General features: G+C 47.2%; 2 protein-coding genes and 1 long non-coding RNA gene across 18 annotated transcripts in view; 2 read left to right on the top strand and 1 right to left on the bottom strand.

Annotated features, from left to right (window-relative positions):
- NOD2 (nucleotide binding oligomerization domain containing 2) overlaps nt 1-4,098 on the top strand; it is a 35,581-nt gene extending 31,483 nt beyond the window's left edge. For 5 of the 8 annotated variants that reach the window (XM_061387159.1, XM_061387156.1, XM_061387157.1 and 2 more), the window contains 2 exons: nt 347-430; nt 1,895-4,098. In XM_061387159.1, the coding sequence (XP_061243143.1) occupies nt 347-430; nt 1,895-1,967 (157 nt within the window). In that variant the 3' untranslated portion in view covers nt 1,968-4,098. Of the gene's footprint in view, nt 1-346; nt 432-1,894 lie in introns of those variants that run through there. The other 3 variants (XM_061387162.1, XM_061387160.1, XM_061387161.1) reach the window with 2 other exon arrangements.
- A 3,811-nt stretch (nt 4,099-7,909) lies between these two features.
- On the bottom strand, nt 7,910-16,103 carry LOC133230162 (uncharacterized). The gene is made up of 2 exons (XR_009730765.1): nt 16,017-16,103; nt 7,910-9,806 (listed from the first exon to the last, which is right to left on the bottom strand). It is a non-coding gene; the product is annotated as an uncharacterized LOC133230162 (long non-coding RNA).
- Nucleotides 15,467-18,533, top strand: part of CYLD (CYLD lysine 63 deubiquitinase) — a 72,010-nt gene continuing 68,943 nt past the window's right edge. For 4 of the 9 annotated variants that reach the window (XM_061387167.1, XM_061387171.1, XM_061387170.1 and 1 more), the window contains exon 1: nt 16,131-16,211. The gene's annotated coding sequence lies outside the window, so the exon portion shown is untranslated. Of the gene's footprint in view, nt 15,984-16,130; nt 16,212-18,533 lie in introns of those variants that run through there. The other 5 variants (XM_061387168.1, XM_061387172.1, XM_061387169.1 and 2 more) reach the window with 5 other exon arrangements.

Raw genomic sequence — 18,533 nt, forward strand, 5'->3', positions numbered from 1 at the left:
CTTTTAGGTCCCTTCTACAGGTGAGGAAATTGGGACTCATCTGCTTGAAATGAAAAAAAGTAGTAGTGTAAGGTGGATTTGAGCCCTGGCACTAAAATGCATGTATTTTTATTCCTGTGTTAGCTCCTTCCTAAGAGAGCAACTACTTAATACCCATCTGGTGAATGGAGGAGAGAGGGGTACATTTCACTTTGTGGATGAATTCATTGGGAATCTCAGACAGGAAAGGGACATGCTGAAAGGGCAGGTGGGCTTCAGGAGTCCAGCTCCCAAAGTCTCCTTTAATTGAATAGACTAGCCCAAAACCAAGCATCCTCAAAGTTCACCATTCTATCTTCCTCTCTAGGCTGTCTAACAACCACATCAGCTCCCTAGGGGCAGAGGCCCTCCTGCGGGCCCTTGAAAAGAATGACACCATTCTGGAAGTCTGGTAAGATCCTGGGCAGGCCTCTTTAACCTCTCTGAGCCTCAGTTTTCCAACGTATAACTTGAGGTGAAGGGAGAGAGGAACTTTAGAATTTCTAAGATCCCTTATGGCTCAGACCTCTAGTCCTGTTCTGCATGGGATGAATCTGGTTCCCTGGGAAAAATGTCTTGTTGTTTTTAAGCAGGGACCAACTGTCTCGTTTTTAAATTGTGTTTGTTCAGAAACATCTCTGTTCTTGGCAATCGTGTGGGATTGGCAGTGTGGTTAAAAAGGGAAACAGAAAGGAACTCCGTTCCTGCCCCCCACCGGCCATTACATCTGACTTCATGAGTCAGGGCAGCTGTATGAGACTCTCTGCAGTTTTAGGTGGATGTTACACAGTGTTTCCAAGCCTTTTGTTTGTAACAAAAAGCCATGTTCCTTCATGTATTTGAAAAAGGTATTGCATCACAACTTCAAAGATTTCTCCTTCTTCTTCCCAGGGATCTATTTATCGCTCAGATAATAGAAAGATTTCCCCTGATTTAACATTTTATGAGTGAATGTCGCTATATATGTTTCAGGCACTGAGCTAGAAATCAATATTTAAAAATGAAGACATTTCCCTACAGTCTTTCAGAGGTTTCTCAAAAAAGCTGGCAACCCTGGGCCCTGATTTAGAATGGCAGTAATTAAGCAGAGTAGAGACAAGCTGACCCCATTCAGCCAGGTAGACCTTCTCAGGCTCACCCCAACCCCATTGAGTTGATTGTCTCAGGCCAGTCCCCTTTGGCTGCTGTATAGTACATGCCTCATCCCTGAGAGCTCCTGAACCCTGCTTTAAATATGCAGATTTGTCCCTCTCTGAAAAAGCAGATCAAGGCAGTAGCAACTGTAGCTATCAAATGATGAAGTTAAAAATAAAGGCTTCTAAAAATCTGTCCTGCGATAGAGAGATTTTCTTTTCTATGCAATTGTGTAATCCCTCTAGGCTGTGAGGGCCTCGATCTTGGGTAGAGAGTGGATTTTTTTTTTTTTTAAACCATTGCACAATTCTGAGAAATGTCACATTCTGTGTCCAGGGGGAGCAAACCGACATCAGGTTGGTATTTTAAGGGTTCTGATGTTACTGGCAGAGCTTGGGAGGACATTGGGACTTGCTCATTGCATTCTTGACAGCTTCTGCTGTTGCCTTAAAAAGAATGGCCGGCCTTGAAGAGTCAGGGCTGGCTGGGCCCAGTGTGGACTCTGCAGAGTCATGGAGGCTTGTTAAATCATGCACGGTGATTCATGAGCTGCCCTGGCTGACAGAGGGTAAAACCTGCACAGACAGCTCTCCCAGGAGAGCTGCAGCTGGGAGGTGGTGGGGGTGGGGGTGGGGAGGGGCAGGCCATCCAGGCACAGGTTTACAAAGCAGCATCTTCCTGATTTAAAGCACAGCTCTGGTCCAGTCCTCACTCAAATCTCTCTTTGCTTTATCCCCTTAAGGCTCCGAGGAAACACTTTCTCTCCGGAGGAAATTGAGAAACTCAGCCACCAGGATACCAGACTCTTGCTCTGATGTTTCCAGGCCAGTGTTCAGCTCAGTGTGTTTGGGAGGAGGCCATTGGTTTGGATCCCAGGATGGGACGACATCTGAGCACAGCCCACTCAGATGGAACCTGGATCTGCCCAGGGCCAACCCAATAGGTCACCTTTGTTCTGGCACAGGAAAGCACATCAGTGCCCTGTGGAGTAGACTTCACTGAATCCCAACTTTGCCATCAACTTCTTGCCAAGATTCAATCCTGGGATGTTGAAGAGGGGCAGCCTGCCTGTACAGGATGGGGCTGGTCTCAAGTCAAGCTGACATGCGTCAGGGAGGCCCATGGATGCCACTGAGTATTTATGGGTGTGGAGAGCCCCCCACGAGGAGGGATGCTCGGGAAGTAACTGTTTGCTTTGTCTTAGCTCATGGTCGTCCATCAGGTTGAGTGGTTCGTCCACTCATCCTGGACCCTACACATGGCACTTCCTCTGTGGTTGAGATTCGGAATGTAGGCATTCTCACCTTTGATCTTTCCCTTGTACCCTGGCCCTGCTCCCACCCTCCCATCCGCCTCAACCCTCCCCCCATCCAGGGTGGGAGGGGCTACAACTCACCCTGCTCTCCTTCTGGTACTTAGGACAGTATTGAAAGGGGACAGGTGACATACATGTGTTCCTCAAGACATTCTAGAGTTTCAAGAAAAATATGACTGCCCAGCAACTGGACTTTTATTTCCAGTGAAATCAATTACTCTTCAGTTAAACCTTTGGGAACAACTCCGTATCCAAATGCAACTTTTAAAACTAACCTAGGCCAGAATTTTGAACAGCCCCACCAGGTCTCTGAAGCCTGTGAACTGAACTCTGGCAGCAGATTTCCAAAATATATTCATAAGAGATGGTTTGGTTTTGTTTGTGCCAGGCCACTTTAGGATATAAAGTTATAGATCAAAAGTTTACAGGGCAAAATCAAAGGCCCTTCCTTACAAAACAAATGTTTTTCTCTGAATTTTTCAGAAGCTTCTGTAAACTGTCAGGTACTGTGCAAGTGTTATTATTTCAACACTGTTATTTGTGAAAAACTGGTTAATGTTTATAAACCACTTTGTTTTATTCTCCCTAGTTCATGATTTTATAAAAAAAAAAAATGACCATGAATGTTATGCTGTAAATAATCACAGAAGATAAAACTATTGAGTCACCAGAACTATCTTCATTGTGACCAAACACAATGAAGTATTTAAAAATACTCTGAACATTATCACATATTAAAGCACAATATTCTCCTTGAAGGGAGGAGACATGATGTTTCAACCAGATAATTGATTGCTTAAGGCACAAGCAGTGTTTAGAAATAGCCTCGCAATCAAAACACATTTGGCTTCAGTTTAGAGAAGTCTAGCCCAGCGTGGAGTTGTAAGTTATAGAGGAACCTCAGTGTCCCGGCAGAAACACAGATGAGAGAGACGCAAGCAGGCCCCTGGGCCTCCCTCCATTCTCTCCAAGTGTCTCCAGGGGAGAAGGATGGAGAAGACTGGGGAACAGTTCTCCTCTGCAAGCAGCCTCGTGGGTAGGCCTTGGTGAAATAATTCTTAGCTGAATTTAATTAGCAAGGACTCAGGTGGCTGCTCATCAAGGTGGAATCGGCTTCCTTGAATGGTTTCCTGTGTGTCTGGTTGGTTAAATACTGTGGCGTCTCCCTGGGCGCCTCCCCAGTAAGGGCATGTGTGTGGGTTCTCTTCATTTGTTTGAATTTATTTTATTGAGGTATGGTTGATTTACAGCGTTGTGTTAATTTCTATACAGCTGAATGATTCTGTTATACATATGTGTACATACTCTTTTTCCATTATGCTTTTTCACAGGATAAACTACTCATAGTTCCTTGTGCTATACATTAGGACTTTTTTATGTATCCATTCAATATATAATACATTTGCTAACCTCATGATACATTTGCTAGCCTCAATCTCTTACTCCATCCCTGCCCCACCCTCTGCCCACTTGCCAACCACAAGTCTGGTCTCTGTGTCCTTTGTCTGTTTATGTTTTGTAGATATGTTCCTTTGTGTTACATTCTAGATTCCATTAATAAGTGATATCATATGGTATTTGTCTTTCTGACTTACTATGATAATTTCTAGATCCATCCATGTTGCTGCAAATGGCATTATTTCATTCTTTGTTATGGCTAATATTCCACTGTGTATATATATCACATTTTCTTTATCCATTCATCTGTCAATGGACACTGAGGTTGTTCCCTCATCTTGACTATTGTTCACAGTGCTGCTGTGAACATAGAGGTGGGTTCTCTTCGTTGGTGGCATCAGGTTTTGCCCAGACCATTCTTTCGAATAGAGAAGGTCAGGAGGAAGATGGAGGGAGTCTGCTTTCTCAGAGGATTAGACAGAGCAGCCTGTTTGCATGTCACCATCTTGGATTACAGATTCATCTGAACAAAACAGACAGACACCATGCCTATCCTCTAGGTACTGATGGGGAGGGGAAAGGGAGAGGCAGGCGGAAAACAAATAAGCTGGAAAATATGTAAAAGAAGGTTTACTGTGGCAAGTGTGAGGGAAGAGGTTCAGGATACAGGGAACCCTTCAGATTGGGGGTTTGGTCAGAGACAGGCCCTGTGAGGAGGTGACAGGTAAGGTGACAGGCCCCCAGATAAGAAGAAACTGGCTATGCAAAGAGGGAAGGGGTCAGGGGGAGCATTCCAGTCACAGGGAACAAGCCGTACAAAGACCCTGTCATGGGAGACAGCTTGTAGTGTGGTAGGCTGAATAATGCCCCTCCCCCAATGCTGCTGCTGCTGCTGCTGCTAAGTCGCCTCAGTCGTGTCCGACTCTGTGTCATCCCATAGATGGCAGCCCACCAGGCTCCCCCGTCCCTGGGATTCTCCAGGCAAGAACACTGGAGTGGGTTGCCATTTCCTTCTCCAGTGCATGAAAGTGAAAAGTGAAAGTGAAGTCGCTCAGTTGTGTCTGACTCTGAGTGACCCCATGGACTGCAGCCTACCAGGCTCCTCTGTCCATGGGATTTGCCAGGCAAGAGTACTGGAGTGGGGTGCCATTGCCTTCTCCGCCTCCCCCAATAGCCAGGTCCTAATCCCCAGAACCTGAAAATGTTGCTTTATGTGGCAAAGGGACTTTAAAAATGTCATTAAGTTACAGATCTTGAGATAGAGTGATTATCCTGGATTATCTGGCTAGGCCCTAGATGCATCCCCAAGTGTCTTCATATGAGACGCAAAGGCAGACTTGACCCAGAAGAAGGCAAGGTGACCACTGAAGGAAGATGCTATACTGCTGGCTTTGAAGATGGAGGAAAGGGCCTCATGGGCCAAGGATTGCAGCTCAAGAAGCTGGAAAAGACAAGAGTGAGTAAGTGAAAGTGTTAGTCATTCAGTCATGTCCAACTCTTTGTGACCCCATGAACGGTAGCCCGCCAGGCTCCTCTGTCCATGGAATTCTCCAGGCAAGAATACTGGAGTGGGTAGCCATTCCCTTCTCCAGGGGATCTTCCTGACCCAGGGATCGAACCCTGGTCTCCTGCTTTGCAGGCAGATTCTTTACCATCTGAGCCACCAGGGAAGCTCCTAGGAAAAGACAAGGACACACATTTCCCCCCAGAACCTCTGAAGGGAGTGTGGTCGTGCAGCCACCTTGGTTCTAGCCCCATTTTGAACTTCTGACCTCCAGGATTGGTGGTGGTGGTTTAGTCGCTAAGTCTTGTCCGCCTCTTGTGATCTTGTGGACTGTAGCCTGCCAGGCTCCTCTGTCCATGGGATTCTCCAGGCAAGAATACTGGAGTGGGTTGCCATTTCCTTCTCCAGGGCATCTTCCTGACCCAGGAATTGAACCCAGGTCTCCTGCATTGCAGGCAGATGATTTACCAACTGAGCTATGTGACCTCCAGGATTAAACAGAGTTAATTTGTGTCTTCTTTTTAAAGACTGATATTTTTTTTTGCCTGTACTGGGTCTTCATTGCGGGACATGGGCTTTCTCTAGTTGTGGCGAGCAGGGGTTACTCTCTGTTTTAGTGTGTGGGCTTCTCATTGTGGTGGTCTCTCTTGTTGCAGAGCACGGGCTCTAGGGAGCACAGGCTCAGTACTGGTATGCAGGCTTAGTTGCCCTGTGGCATGTGGGATTCTCCACCAGGGTTTGAACTTGTGTCCCTGCATTGGAAAGCAAATTCTTAACCACTGGACCACGTGTGTGTTAGTCACTCAGTCGTGTCTGCCTCTTTGCAGCCCTATGGACTATAGTTCGCCAGGTTCCTCTGTCCATGGAATTCTTCAGGCAAGAATGCTGAAGTGGGTTGCCATTCCCTTCTCCAGGGAATCTTCCCAACCCAAGGATTGAACTCCAATCTTCTGTACTACAGGCAGATTCTTTACTGTCTGAGCCACCAGGGAAGCCGTCTGGACTGAGGGAAGTCCAGTTTTTGTCATTTTGAAGCCACCAAGTTTGGGATCATTTGTTACAGCAGCCACAGGACACTAATACAGTGTGTTTGAGGCAAGCTAAGGGGAGAGTCCACCATGTGGGTCTGCAGAGATAAGTAGGGCCAATTCATGAAGGGCCTAGTTGACCATGGGCAAGAATTATGGTGGGCTATTAGAGAGTTCTAAGGAGTTCTAAGTGACCCATTTAAAGAATGTCTCTCTTGTTTCTGAGTGGAGAAGGGACTGGAATGCACAGGGGTAGGGGTGAGGGGAAGAGGAAGTAGAGAGACCATCCAGGAGCTATTGCAGGGGAGGGAACACTGGGCAGCCACCGGGGGCATCAGTGGAGGTGGAGAGACGATGGATTCCAGAGACGTTTACAGATGGAATGGAGGAGAGGGCTGAGGGAAAGGGAGGACTGAAGGATGGTGCCTAGGTTCCTTTGTTGTTGTTGCACGTTGTTCAGTTGCTCAGCCGGGTCTGACTTTTTGCGACTCCATGGACTGCAGCACACCAGGCTTCCCTGGTGTGAAGGGAGCAAAGTCTGAGGAAAGTTTGCTCAAACTCATGTTGGAGTTTGCTCAAACTCATATCCGTTGAGTTGATGATACCATCCAACCGTTTCATCCTCTGATGTCCCCTTCTCCTCCTGCCCTCAATCTTTCCCAGCATCCCAATGATTCTTTTATTGGAGTATAATTGGTTTACAATGCTGTGTTAATTTCTGCTGTACAATAATATGAATCAGCTATGTATATCATATATCCCTTCCCTCTTGTGCCTCCCTCCCCTCCCCCATCCCACCTCTCTAGGTCATCACAGAGCTCTGAGCTGAGTCCCCTGTTCTTTACAGTAGGTTCCCACCAGCTCCCTGTGTTACACAAAGCAGTGTGTATATGTCACATGTATATACGTCAGTGCCACTCTGTCAAGACTCCTAGATTTCTGACTTGAGTAACTAGGGACCTGGGGAAGACAGGTAGGAAACGAGTTTGGAAGCAAGAGAGACTTATGTTTTGGATTTTCCAGTGTGAGGAATCTAGGTGGAGAAGTCAAATGGAGACGCCAAGTTAGAGCATGGGTCTGGAGCCTGTGGGAGTGATCACCACCAGATATAACAGCATGGGGGGCCTCAACATCAACAGATGAACACGGCTCACTGGGCTCGGATGACATAACCCAGGGAGGGATTATGGGAAGAGAAGAGATCAAGAAAGCCAGGTAAGGGTGGTACTGAAATCTTGACATGTGACTACTATCAAAGCTCAGAGTTGATGTTTCCTAACTTACAAAAGGCCAGTAGATCCATCCAAAGCATTCTAGGCCAGACAACTTGTAAAGTAGGACTCAAAATTCTCCAATAGGGAGGTTACCTGAAAGATGTGTGCTTGTGGCCATTGGCTTATCCTTGAGCAGACAGATTCCAGATTTATAGCTCAGAATATATAATTCTTCCATGCAGAAAAAAAAGGTACCAGAGCAACAGAATTTTTTAAAGAGCTTGAGACTTTAATTAGATTCACTATCAACTTAGAAGAAAAAAAAAAATGTCAATCTGAGTGTTTCCCCCCCCCCCAAAATCTATAGTGCCAAAACCAGATGCTGAAATGAATACACCCCACAGAAATGTGGGAGGCGGAATCCCATTCCAAGAGGGCTGAGTTGAGATTACATACAGCGTCATTATTGCACCAACATCTTCACGCCTCCTTTCCTGCTTGGGAGATTGGTGCAGCCCAGTGTGTGAGGCACATGGCGGTTGGGCACATATCTGGGTACAGCCTGCACCAGAGAGGACTCGGGGCCTCGGGCCCTGGGTGGCAGCAAGCAGCAAGGTCGTTAACAAGACAGGGACTGACCTGAGCAGTTGCCCTCCAAGAATTACATGGCAGGAGACTACAGTTGGCCATGCTGGCAATCCAAGCTCTTTGGAGTCCCCAAGATTTCCCTCTGTTTCTCCCTAAATTTAATCCTACTTATCATCACGTCCAGAACAATCCACAGATCCAACCCCTAAGTGCTGCCTGTCCCCCTGTCAATTATCTGAAAATCCTTCCTCTCTGGACGGTTGCAATCCGCCCCCTGGCAGTAGAAGTGCAGAGTCCTGACCACTGGACTGAAAGGGAATTCCCTGCATCTCTTCTTTGGAGACTCAGACGGTAAAAGCATCTGCCTACAACACGGGAGACCCGGCTTCGATCCCTGAGTGGGGAAGATCCCTGGAGAAGGAAATGGCACCCCACTCCAGTACTCTTGTCTGGAAAATCCCATGGACTGAAGAGCCTGATAGGCTACAGTCCATGGGGTTGTGAAGAGTCGGACACGACTGAGCGACTTCACTTCACTTCTTCTTTATCTGGATCTTCTTTCTTGACACCATTAGTTCCTCATCTTCCTCCTCCCCACCTGCTCTCCCCACCCCTAGGCAGCAAGGGGCTTCTTCGGGGCCCACCTTTGCCTGATCACTCACTGGTCTCTCTGCTTTGACCCTTGTCCCTTGGAGTGAGCCATTAAAACATAAGTTAGGGGAGCCAGGGCTCTCATCTAAACTCCTCAGGGCTTCCCACTGAGTGCTGGGTGAAAGTCAAGGTCTTCTGATGGCCCGGACCACCCCTGAGCTTTCTCTGGCCTCACCCCCGTCACTCACACCCCTATTCTCTGCACTCCAGCCACAATGGCCTCTCAACTGTTCCCTGACAATGCCAAGTGCACTGCGGCTCCCAGACCTTCACGCTTGCCTGTTCCCCACTATGGGAACATTCTTCCCTAGACAGCAGCATGGCTGGCTTCCTCATTTACTTCTTGTCTTTGTTCGCATGCCACCTCATCAAGGGAGCTGTTCCCTGAACAATCTACCTAAAATAGCAGTCCCCGACCCCCTCTTCTCCCCTGTTCTGCTTAACCCTGTCTTCTTAGCATGACTAGCTCATCACCGTGGTTTCTTCCTTCCTCTAGGATGTCAGCTCCTTGAGAACTCAGGCCATGCTCACTGCAGCGTCCACAGAATCCAGAATGATGGCTAGCACATTGTAGGTGCTCAGATATTTCGTTTATTTCCAGTTGTGCCGGGTCTTCGTTGCTGTGTTCGGGCTTTCTCTAGTTGCAGTGAGTGTGGGCTACTCTGCAGTTGCAGCGCGAGGGTTTCTCACTGCGGTGGCTTCTCTTGTTGTGGAGCACCAGTTCTAGGGCACTCAGGCTTCAGTAGCTTGGCATGTGGGTTCAGTAGTTGCGACTCTTGGGCTCTAGGGCATGGGCTCAATAGTTGTAGCACATGGGCTTAGCTCTTCTGTGGCATGTGGGGATCTTCCTGGCCCAGGGATGGAACCTATGTCTCCTACATTGGCAGGTGATTCTTTACCACTCAGCCACCAGGGAAGTCCTCAAATATTTGTTGAATGAGGGGAGAATTCATTTGCTGAAAAGAAGCAGAAATAAAAGGTAGATCATCATAATGAGTCACTTTTTCCCCCGACACTTCTAGTATCTTTTTCCTGAGGAGAGGAAGGCTGCCTGGGACCTGGGATTATTCCTGATGTGTCTGCTGCTCAAAATGAGACTCCAGATGCAGCACAAAGATCTCAGTGGAGAGCATGAAACCCTTTCACTCTCTGTGTGCTTTCTAAATCACACAGAACTCATTTGTTATCAATAACAGCAAATAACTCTGATGGGAAGCATGGATTTATAGTTCAGTTGGATGCGTTTAAAGATGATTAAAGCATTTTAATCCCTTTTATTTTATGAGAGAGCTTTTAGGTAATGGGAGTAAAAGCCCCCAGAGAGAATGTTCAGTTGCAGCGGTCCCCAACCTTTTTTGGCACCAGGGACTGGTTTTGTGGGAGACGATATTTCCACAGACTGGAGTGGTGGGGTGGAGAAGGCAATGGCACCCCACTCCAGTACTCTTGCCTGGAAAATCCCACGGACAGAGAAGCCTGGTGGGCTGCAGTCCATGGGGTCGCTAAGAGTCGGACATGATTGAGACTTCACTTTCAGTTTTCACTTTCATGCATTGGAGAAGGAAATGGCAACCCACTCCAGTGTTCTTGCCTGGAGAATCCCAGGGACAGCGGAGCCTGGTGGGCTGCCGTCTGTGGGGTCGCACAAAGTAGGACACGACTGAAGTGACTTAGCAGCAGCAGCAGGAATGGTGGGGGCTGGTTTCAGGATGATTCAAGGGCGTTACATTTATTGTGTACTTTATTTTTATTATTATTACTACACTGTGATATATAATGAAATAATGACATACCTCACAATACCGCAGAATCAGTGGGAACCCTGGGCTTGGTTTTCCTGCAACTAGACGGTCCCACCTGGGGGTGATGGGAGACAGTGACACCCTAAGTGTGTTGCTTATGTTCAGATGAAGCTTTGCTTGCTCTCCCACCACTCATCTCCTGCTGTGCGGCCCAGTTCCTAACAGGCCACAGGCCCGTACTTGGGTTGGGGACCCCTACTCAGTTATGTCTAGAGTCTGCCCTCACTAAGAGAGAAGCACATCCCTGAGATGGAGGGCTCTTGACTCAGCCATGATTGCAACACCATGCTGGTTTATCAAGGAAAAAGCACTGGTAGGGTGTCTTTGCCTGTGGGGACACCTTGTCCCGCTTAGCCTCATGGTTTGTTGTTGTCGCTGTTCTGTCAGTCATGTCCAACTCTTTGTGACCCCGTGGACTGCAGCACGCCAGGCTTTTCTGTCCTTCAGTATCTTCTGAGGTTTTCTCAAACTCATGTCCATTGAGTCGGTGATGCCATCCAACCATCTCATCCTCTGTTGCCCACTTCTTTTCTTGCCCTCAACCTTTCCCAGCATCAGGATCTATTCCAATGAGTTGGCTCTTTGCATCAGGTGGCCAAAGTATTGGAGTGTCAGCTTCAGCATCAATCCTTCCAATGAATACTCAGGGTTGATTTCCTTTAGGATTGACTGCTTTGATCTCCTTGCAGTCCAAGGGACTCTTAAGAGTCTTTTCCAACACCACAGTTCAAAAGCATCAATTCTTCAGTGTTCAGCTTTCTTTATGGTCCAACTCTTACATCTATACATGACTACTGGAAAAACCATAGCTTTGACTATATGGACCTTTGTTGGCAAAGTGATGTCTCTTGCACATGTTCACAGGAGTAGTGGGGAAATGACTGGACCCATGGGAGGCTGGACAAAAAACTGGAAGTTTCCATTTACTGAGATGGGGGAGATGGAAGGATTACCGTGGCAGTGTGGAATATCAAGAGTTCGCCTTGGGTTGTGCAAATAGACTGTAAAGTTTACACTGAACTTGGTGAGGCTGGAAGTAGAGGGTAGCCTGTGGGCAGCAGTTTGGGGCAGGTCTCATGAATCACCATGACCAGTGCTGTGAGAAGGTTTTGTTGAGTCCTGACTGGGTGTTACTCTTAGTCATAGGTCCCTACCCGGTGACCAGGAGGGTCCCAGCTCCTGGGGGAGAGAGCTCCATTCAATTCAGTGGTTTATTGTTGGGTCCTGCTGTGCACAATAGAGAAGTGTGCAAGACAGTGTAGAATTACAGTTGTTGTTGTTCAGTTGCTAAGTCATGTTGACTCTTTGTGACCCCATAAACAACAGCACGCCAGGCTTCCCTGTCCTTCACTATCTCTCGAAGCTTGCTCAAACTCATGTCCATTGAATCGGTGATGCCATCCAACTATCTCATCCTTTGTCGTCCCCTTTTCCTGTCTTCAATCTTTCGCAGCATCAGGGTCTTTTCCAATTACAGTTACCACCCTGTTTAACACCCTTCAGAGGGCTCCCAGTGCTCTTGAGTTAAAGACTAGCTACCTCTTGGTCATGGCTCACTAGGTCCTGCCTGACTGGCTCTTTCTTGTCCACACTTTCTGTGCTCTGCCTCCCCTTCCCCCAGTTCCTCTAATATGTCATGTACATGGTTCCTTTGCTTGGGGCGCTCCCCTCACCTTGACTACCAGTCACCATTCCTACTTTGTCTTTTTAGAATTGTTTATTTTTATTTTTGGCTGCACTGGTCTTTGTTGCGATGTGGGAGCTTCTCACTGTGGGGGCTTCTCTTGTTGCAGAGCACAGGCTTTAGGCCTGAGGGCTTCGGTAGTTGCAGCTCTCGGGCTCTAGAATGTGGGCTCAGTAGTGTGGCACACGGGTCTAGTTACTCTGCTGTCTGCAGAATCTTCCTGGACCAGGGATCGAATCCGTGTCCGCTGCATTGGCAGGCGGAGTCTTACCCACTGCACCACCAGGAAAGTCCCCCACCTTGTCTTAAAGATGACTTCCTCAAACAGGTTTTCCCTGAATGCCCAGTCACCTTTGACGTGTGCTTAGAGCAGTTCTCCTTCTGAGGTTTCTTCTAGTCTCCCCAATTAAGTGATTGTGTAATTATTCCTTTAAGGTCTGTCTTCCTTGCCAAAGGGCAAGCGAGGCTGGCATCTCTCTCTTACACCACTGTGTCTCCGGCTACTGGCTCAGTAACTCAACCACCAGTTGCCTGAAGCCAGGGCCAGGCTGAATGGAAGAGGCTGTGGGTGGTGGGTAGATAACAGAGGGGATCAGTGGGGCCTGGAGCCATTGGCAAAGACCCTGGGAAGCAGGTGGATTCTGACTAAGCCTTAAATGAAGGAGGGTTTGGAAGGCAGAGAGGATGGGCATATCAGTTGGAGAATCTATTTAAATAGAGATAGAGCCCTGGCTTGCAATTAGGAGAATCAGGGTCCCAGCTCATCTCATGGGGGGTTGACATGTTTTCTCCCATTTGCAAAATGAGAGGCTGGCTTAGCAAGGACTGCAAATAATAGCACCGTGACACTATTCATTTCATCCCCTGGCGGCCTTTCTCTTCCCTGTGAGCCTGAATACAGCTTAAGAATTATTTTCAACACAATATTCTAGGGGTCGTTACCAATTGATGGAAAACGGTAACTGGGATAAGCCCTATTTATCTGGTCTGGCTTAGAAGACTGTCTCTTGGACGAATTTGAGCTCTGCCAGTGTCTGATTCAGGGAATCTGTGATAGGAGGGCTGACCACTGCTGGTAGGGAAGAAAGCCTTCCTGAAGCCTCCTAGGGCTCAGCAGCATTAACTGCCATCATCAGGACGTGAAGGGCTTCCCTGATGGCTCAGTGGTTAAAAAATTCGCCTGCTAATTCAGGAGACATGAGTTCGATCACTGGTAGGGCATATCCCACTTGTCAAAGAACAACTAAACCCTTGTGCCACAACTATTGAGCCTGTGTTCTAGAGTCCAGGAGCTGCAGCTGCTGAGACTGGCATGCCCTAGAGCCCATGCTCCACAACAAAAGAGGCCACCACAGGGAGAAACTTGTGTACCGCGACTAGAGGGTAGCCCCTGCTCTCTGCAACTAGAGGAAAGCCCACACAGCAATGTAGACTTTGCACAGCCAAAAATAAATACAATTAAAAAAAAAAAAAAAGGACACAAAAATGTTCTAGGTCAACAGCAGCAAATCCAAATGCCTTTAGGAGCTGGCAGACAATGTAAGTGCCAGGAGGATCAAATAGGGAGTGGTGAGGAGTGTGGCAAACTGGAGAAGTGCCAGTGCTTGTCCTGTCTAAAAGGGTTAAGTCTTTATCCCCCACTCCACTGCCTCCTCCTCACTGTATGGATAAAGCAAAAGCCCTCAGGCTGTACTTTTCTTCCAGACAGCCAGACTGTGATTTCTGAGTCCTATTGACTTTTTTTTTTTTTTTTTGAGAATCTCGATCTAGGGAATGGTGTTGCCTGAAGCCACACTTAAGAGTTAAACCTCTAGATTTCCATTTTATTGCTTTCTTCTTCTTTGTGATCATGTGGACAAATAAGGATGGACCAAGGAGGGACAAGAGTGGATTGAGGTTTTCAAAAGATGTCCATTTCATTCTGGGTGCTTATGGCAAGAGAGATGGGTGGCCTGTTTGCCAGGACTGTTAATAATAAGTCACTCATGTGACTTATTTTAGGGACTAACTGGTTTAAATTCCCCAGATCTTCAGAAATGTCACTTTCCACTGAGGAAGTTTTCCCTCTCATGATTAAATACACACACACACACACACACACACACAAACACACACCCCACATGTCTTACTTCCTCAGTATTAATCACCTTCTCCTATAATTAGTACTTAAAATGTCAAAGGAGAAGAAATTAATTAACAGGAGTATCCAGTACAGCAAGGCATGCTGCAAAGCTCTGGGACTGATTATAAAAAGCACTTCCTTAAATATTTTGAGCACTTTTGGGATTCAGAAACCTCCCTTCTAATTGAAGGATCTTTAACTACACCCCAAGCCCTGGCTGGTGGCCAGGGGTGCAGAGCCACAGGAGGCCGCGTGTGGAAATTCTTTCTCCATCACCTCAGGGAGACCTCCCTCCATACTAGGATAGGTGGCAATGGAGGTTCAGAAACAGCAGGGGCCGCAGGCAGAATCTGAGAGGAAAAGGTTTAACATTACTGAGTTCCTGCTGTGTCAGGAACTTTACATACGATTTTTCACAACCATCCTGTAAGACAGGCAATCCGATTATCTCCATTTTACAGATGGGGAAATTGAGGCTCAGAGTGGTTATGAGTTCCCCAAATCAAGCGGCTACTAACTGAAAGCGCAAAGGATTCAAACTTAGGTCTCATTCTAAAGCTTTGCTTTTTCATGGAATCTTGAAATCCTATTCCTAGCTCGCTTCTGTGCTGCTTCCCACTCCAGCTACAAACTCAAGCTATAGGAGTTTTGACAGCTAAGCCAAAGCCAAGACCCAGACCTGGGAGGTGGAGCAGAGAGATGCCCAGCACCCCGCCCCGGCTCCAGTGTCAGCCAATGGTGCTGCGGCCCCAGCAGTCTTTCGTCCAATCAGTCAGAGGTCCCCGCCCCCATCCCCCTCTCTTCTCTTCCCCGCCCCTCCACTTTCCCTTTGGCTCGACCGAGCTTGACGGAGCGGAAAGTCCCTTCAGTCCGCCCCGGGCCGGCAGCCATTGGAGGAAGGTCTATCACAGGGCGGCCCAATCAGGGCGTGCGCCGGAATGCAGCCCGGGCTGCGATTGGTTGGGGCGGCTGTTGCCCCTCCGCCCCCGCTCACTCCCTCCCTCCCTGGGCGGTTCAGAGGCGGGGCAAGTGGGGGCGGGCCCAGGTAGCAGGTTTGGCTGCGCGGGGGCCCTCGCGTCTGAGGTAAATACTAGGGCGGTGGGTGTGGGACGGCAGGGCCAGCCGGGGAAGCGGGCTAGAGAGACTGGGGAAGGGGCGACGCCCCGCCCCGCGAGGTGAGTGAGTGAGCGAGCGGCCGAGCGACGGGTGACCCGGCCCCTCGGGCGTCCTTCTCCGGCCTCTGGGCGCCTCGAGTTGCCACCGCGGCCGTCGAGCCCTGGTCGCCGACCCGTTACCTGCCCCGGCCCTTAGCCGGCCAGGCCCGCGGGGTGCTGAGCCAGCTGACGTCAGCCTGGGCTTCCCCACCTCCCCAGGCCTTCCTGAAAGGGCTCCTGAGTCGTGGGAGCGTGGTCACCGCCGCCGGGACCTCTCGAGAAGCGAGGACTTGGTGTGGGAGCAACGCAGAAATCTATCTTTTTGAGCCCCCCATTTACAGATCGGGAAACTGAGGCATCCGACGGCCCGGGTTGGCATCGAGAGCGCGGGGTTGTAATCTTACCATCGGTGCCTTGGGGGTGTATCGGTTGATCGGTTTTGGAGTGTGTGGCTCCCGTCCAGGAAGAGCAGTCGGGGTTCTGGCCTCGTTAATGGCGTGTTATGCTTTTTCTTTCAGTTTCCCCCTTTCCAGGGTGAGAGTGCTTTTACACAACAACCTGGAGTTCTTTAGTTGAAAGGTGCGCTCTGTTGAAGCAAGGTATTCATTCTTTTTCTCCTCCTCCCCAACCGCCCCCCCCCCCCCCCCCCCCCGCCCTTATTGTCATTTTAACGATCTCTGGGGAAATCGTGAAGTCCTGACGGACGATGGTGTTCCTGGGTTTGGTTCTCAGCCGGGTCAGCTGCCCAGTTATTCATGTACTTGGCATCTTTTCTATTCCGCCCCGTGGCATTTGCATGTTTTAGGATGATTGTCGTCTTCCAGCCACCAAGCCTTTCAATCTCTCAACCCCCATCCCGCCTGCCCCCATCCTCTCCCCATGCTCCCTGGAAAGTTATATGGTTAGCTTAACTAAGGAGCATTGCCTGCTTTGCTTTTGATTTAGAGCTAATAGGGATCTTAATAAGATTGTTCCTTTTGCAGTCATTGGCTCCTGGAGAAAAATCCAGGCCTTGAGAGAGGGTGTTCATTCAAGCGTTGGTTTTCTGCACACCCCCTCACGCCCCGAGGAGACTGAATGGTTTAAGAATTTAGCTTGCCAGTTCCCTACTGGGTAGTGGGTGGATTTGAACTAGCACAATATTAGGTGAAAATGATTTGCTGAAAATTCTTGTGGAAATTCATATACTGTGAATGTTGATAATACCCAGAACATTCTCTAATGTTAGGCTACAAAATTGTACAGTACTCTTTGGAAGAAGCCTTTCTTTGGAGGGTAACTTTTGTGAAGAGCTGGTAAGATCAGGGCGCTTGTTATATAAAACAACAGACATGCTACAGGGATGATTTCTTGTGATCTGGACTGCTTGAATTGTGATTTTGTTTAAGGAAGTCTACATAAGAAGACAGGAGTAATTATTCTATTCATCAAACTTTCAGTATTTTGTTCCTTGTTTTCACTAGGTAATCTTAAATTTGTCAGGGTACTGTCTTTGGTTTTACAGAATTGTACAACCACACGTAGACATCCCACATGGTGTGAGGATCTAGGAACCCAGTTTCAAATGAACCTCAAAACAAGTTCTGTTTGTGAAATTTTCCTTGTTTATTTCCACTTAAGTGTATAACAATGAAGTGGCATAAAGAGTCAGAGAATTAGAATTATTATTTATTTAGGAGATTAGGTAAAAACTGTTAAATACTCAACTCCTGAGTCTTCTTTTTAAAGAAGCTTTTTATCACTTAAATGATTAGGATGAGGAAATGGAAATTTGGCTTTCACTATTGTCACCTGAGTTAACCAAATCATTCATTCATTTCTCCTGTACTGAATGTCTAACATACTGTCAGGCCCTTGTTTGGGCAGTGGAAATATAAAGATGAAGGACTTTGGGAATTCAGAGTTTGGAAGTGCAGTGGCCAGGTTTAACTCTGGTGAGACCAGAGTGTCCCTGGTTCTTTTGATATGAATATGTAGATGTGGGAGGCAGACTTTGTTTTAAACCTCATAAATCCCACTTGTTTTAGGGACTGAATATGTGTGTTCTTGGATCACAAGTTAAACTATGAGGAAAACTGACTCTTCTTTGGCCTGGTCACTTTTCTGGAATCTCTGCTGTTTAGGAATGTATAAACTTGGTCTTTCAGTGAGAAATATTCTCTTTTAAAATGATAATTATTCTAGTTATCTAGAAGAATTTGGAAAAAGTCCTGTATATCTTCTTTTTTGGAGGGTATTCACACTAACCTCCATGCTTCTTTGCCATTTATAATTATGGGCAGCTTTTGGTATTGTAATTTTTATTCTGATTTATATAGCCCCTTGTTTTTAAAACAAGTCCAGATATCTCAGGAGATGCAGAATGTTATTGAATTGTATGTTTTTGTTTTCTTTAGTGGAGTTCTTTGAACAGTAACCTGATAACTTCAGACTCAAAATGACGTTGTTTCTTCTAGATAAATTAGCTGTTGTCAGTTTTATGTAGTTATTGTTGTTCATCTGTGCTGTATATTATCTTTTAGAACTAATTTGGACCTTTAGTATATTCATGTAAAACTTATTTCTTGATCATCTTTTCATTGCATTTGATAGGAAGCTGATATTTGTGCCTTTCCACCATCATCTTGGTTTAATGACTTTATTGTAATACAATTAAATTTTCCTCTGCTCAGGATCCAGGCCCATCAACAAGCTTAGGTAACCATGTATATTTTCAAATCTGTGTGATCTGAACCTCTTCTGAAATGTCAAAAGAAAGTCCTATTCAGTATGGCTTCAGGGTTAAAAATATTACTGTATTACAACTCTTTGAGAATGTTCATTCAGCACTTATAGTATTACTCAGTTTTCCAGCCTGAAATAAGTACAATGGTATTAAGATGAATTGTTTCAAAGTGAAGTACAGTATATTGTTAGAGGTA

Source organism: Bos javanicus, chromosome 18, assembly GCF_032452875.1.
Source record: "Bos javanicus breed banteng chromosome 18, ARS-OSU_banteng_1.0, whole genome shotgun sequence".
NCBI lineage: Eukaryota > Metazoa > Chordata > Mammalia > Artiodactyla > Bovidae > Bos > Bos javanicus.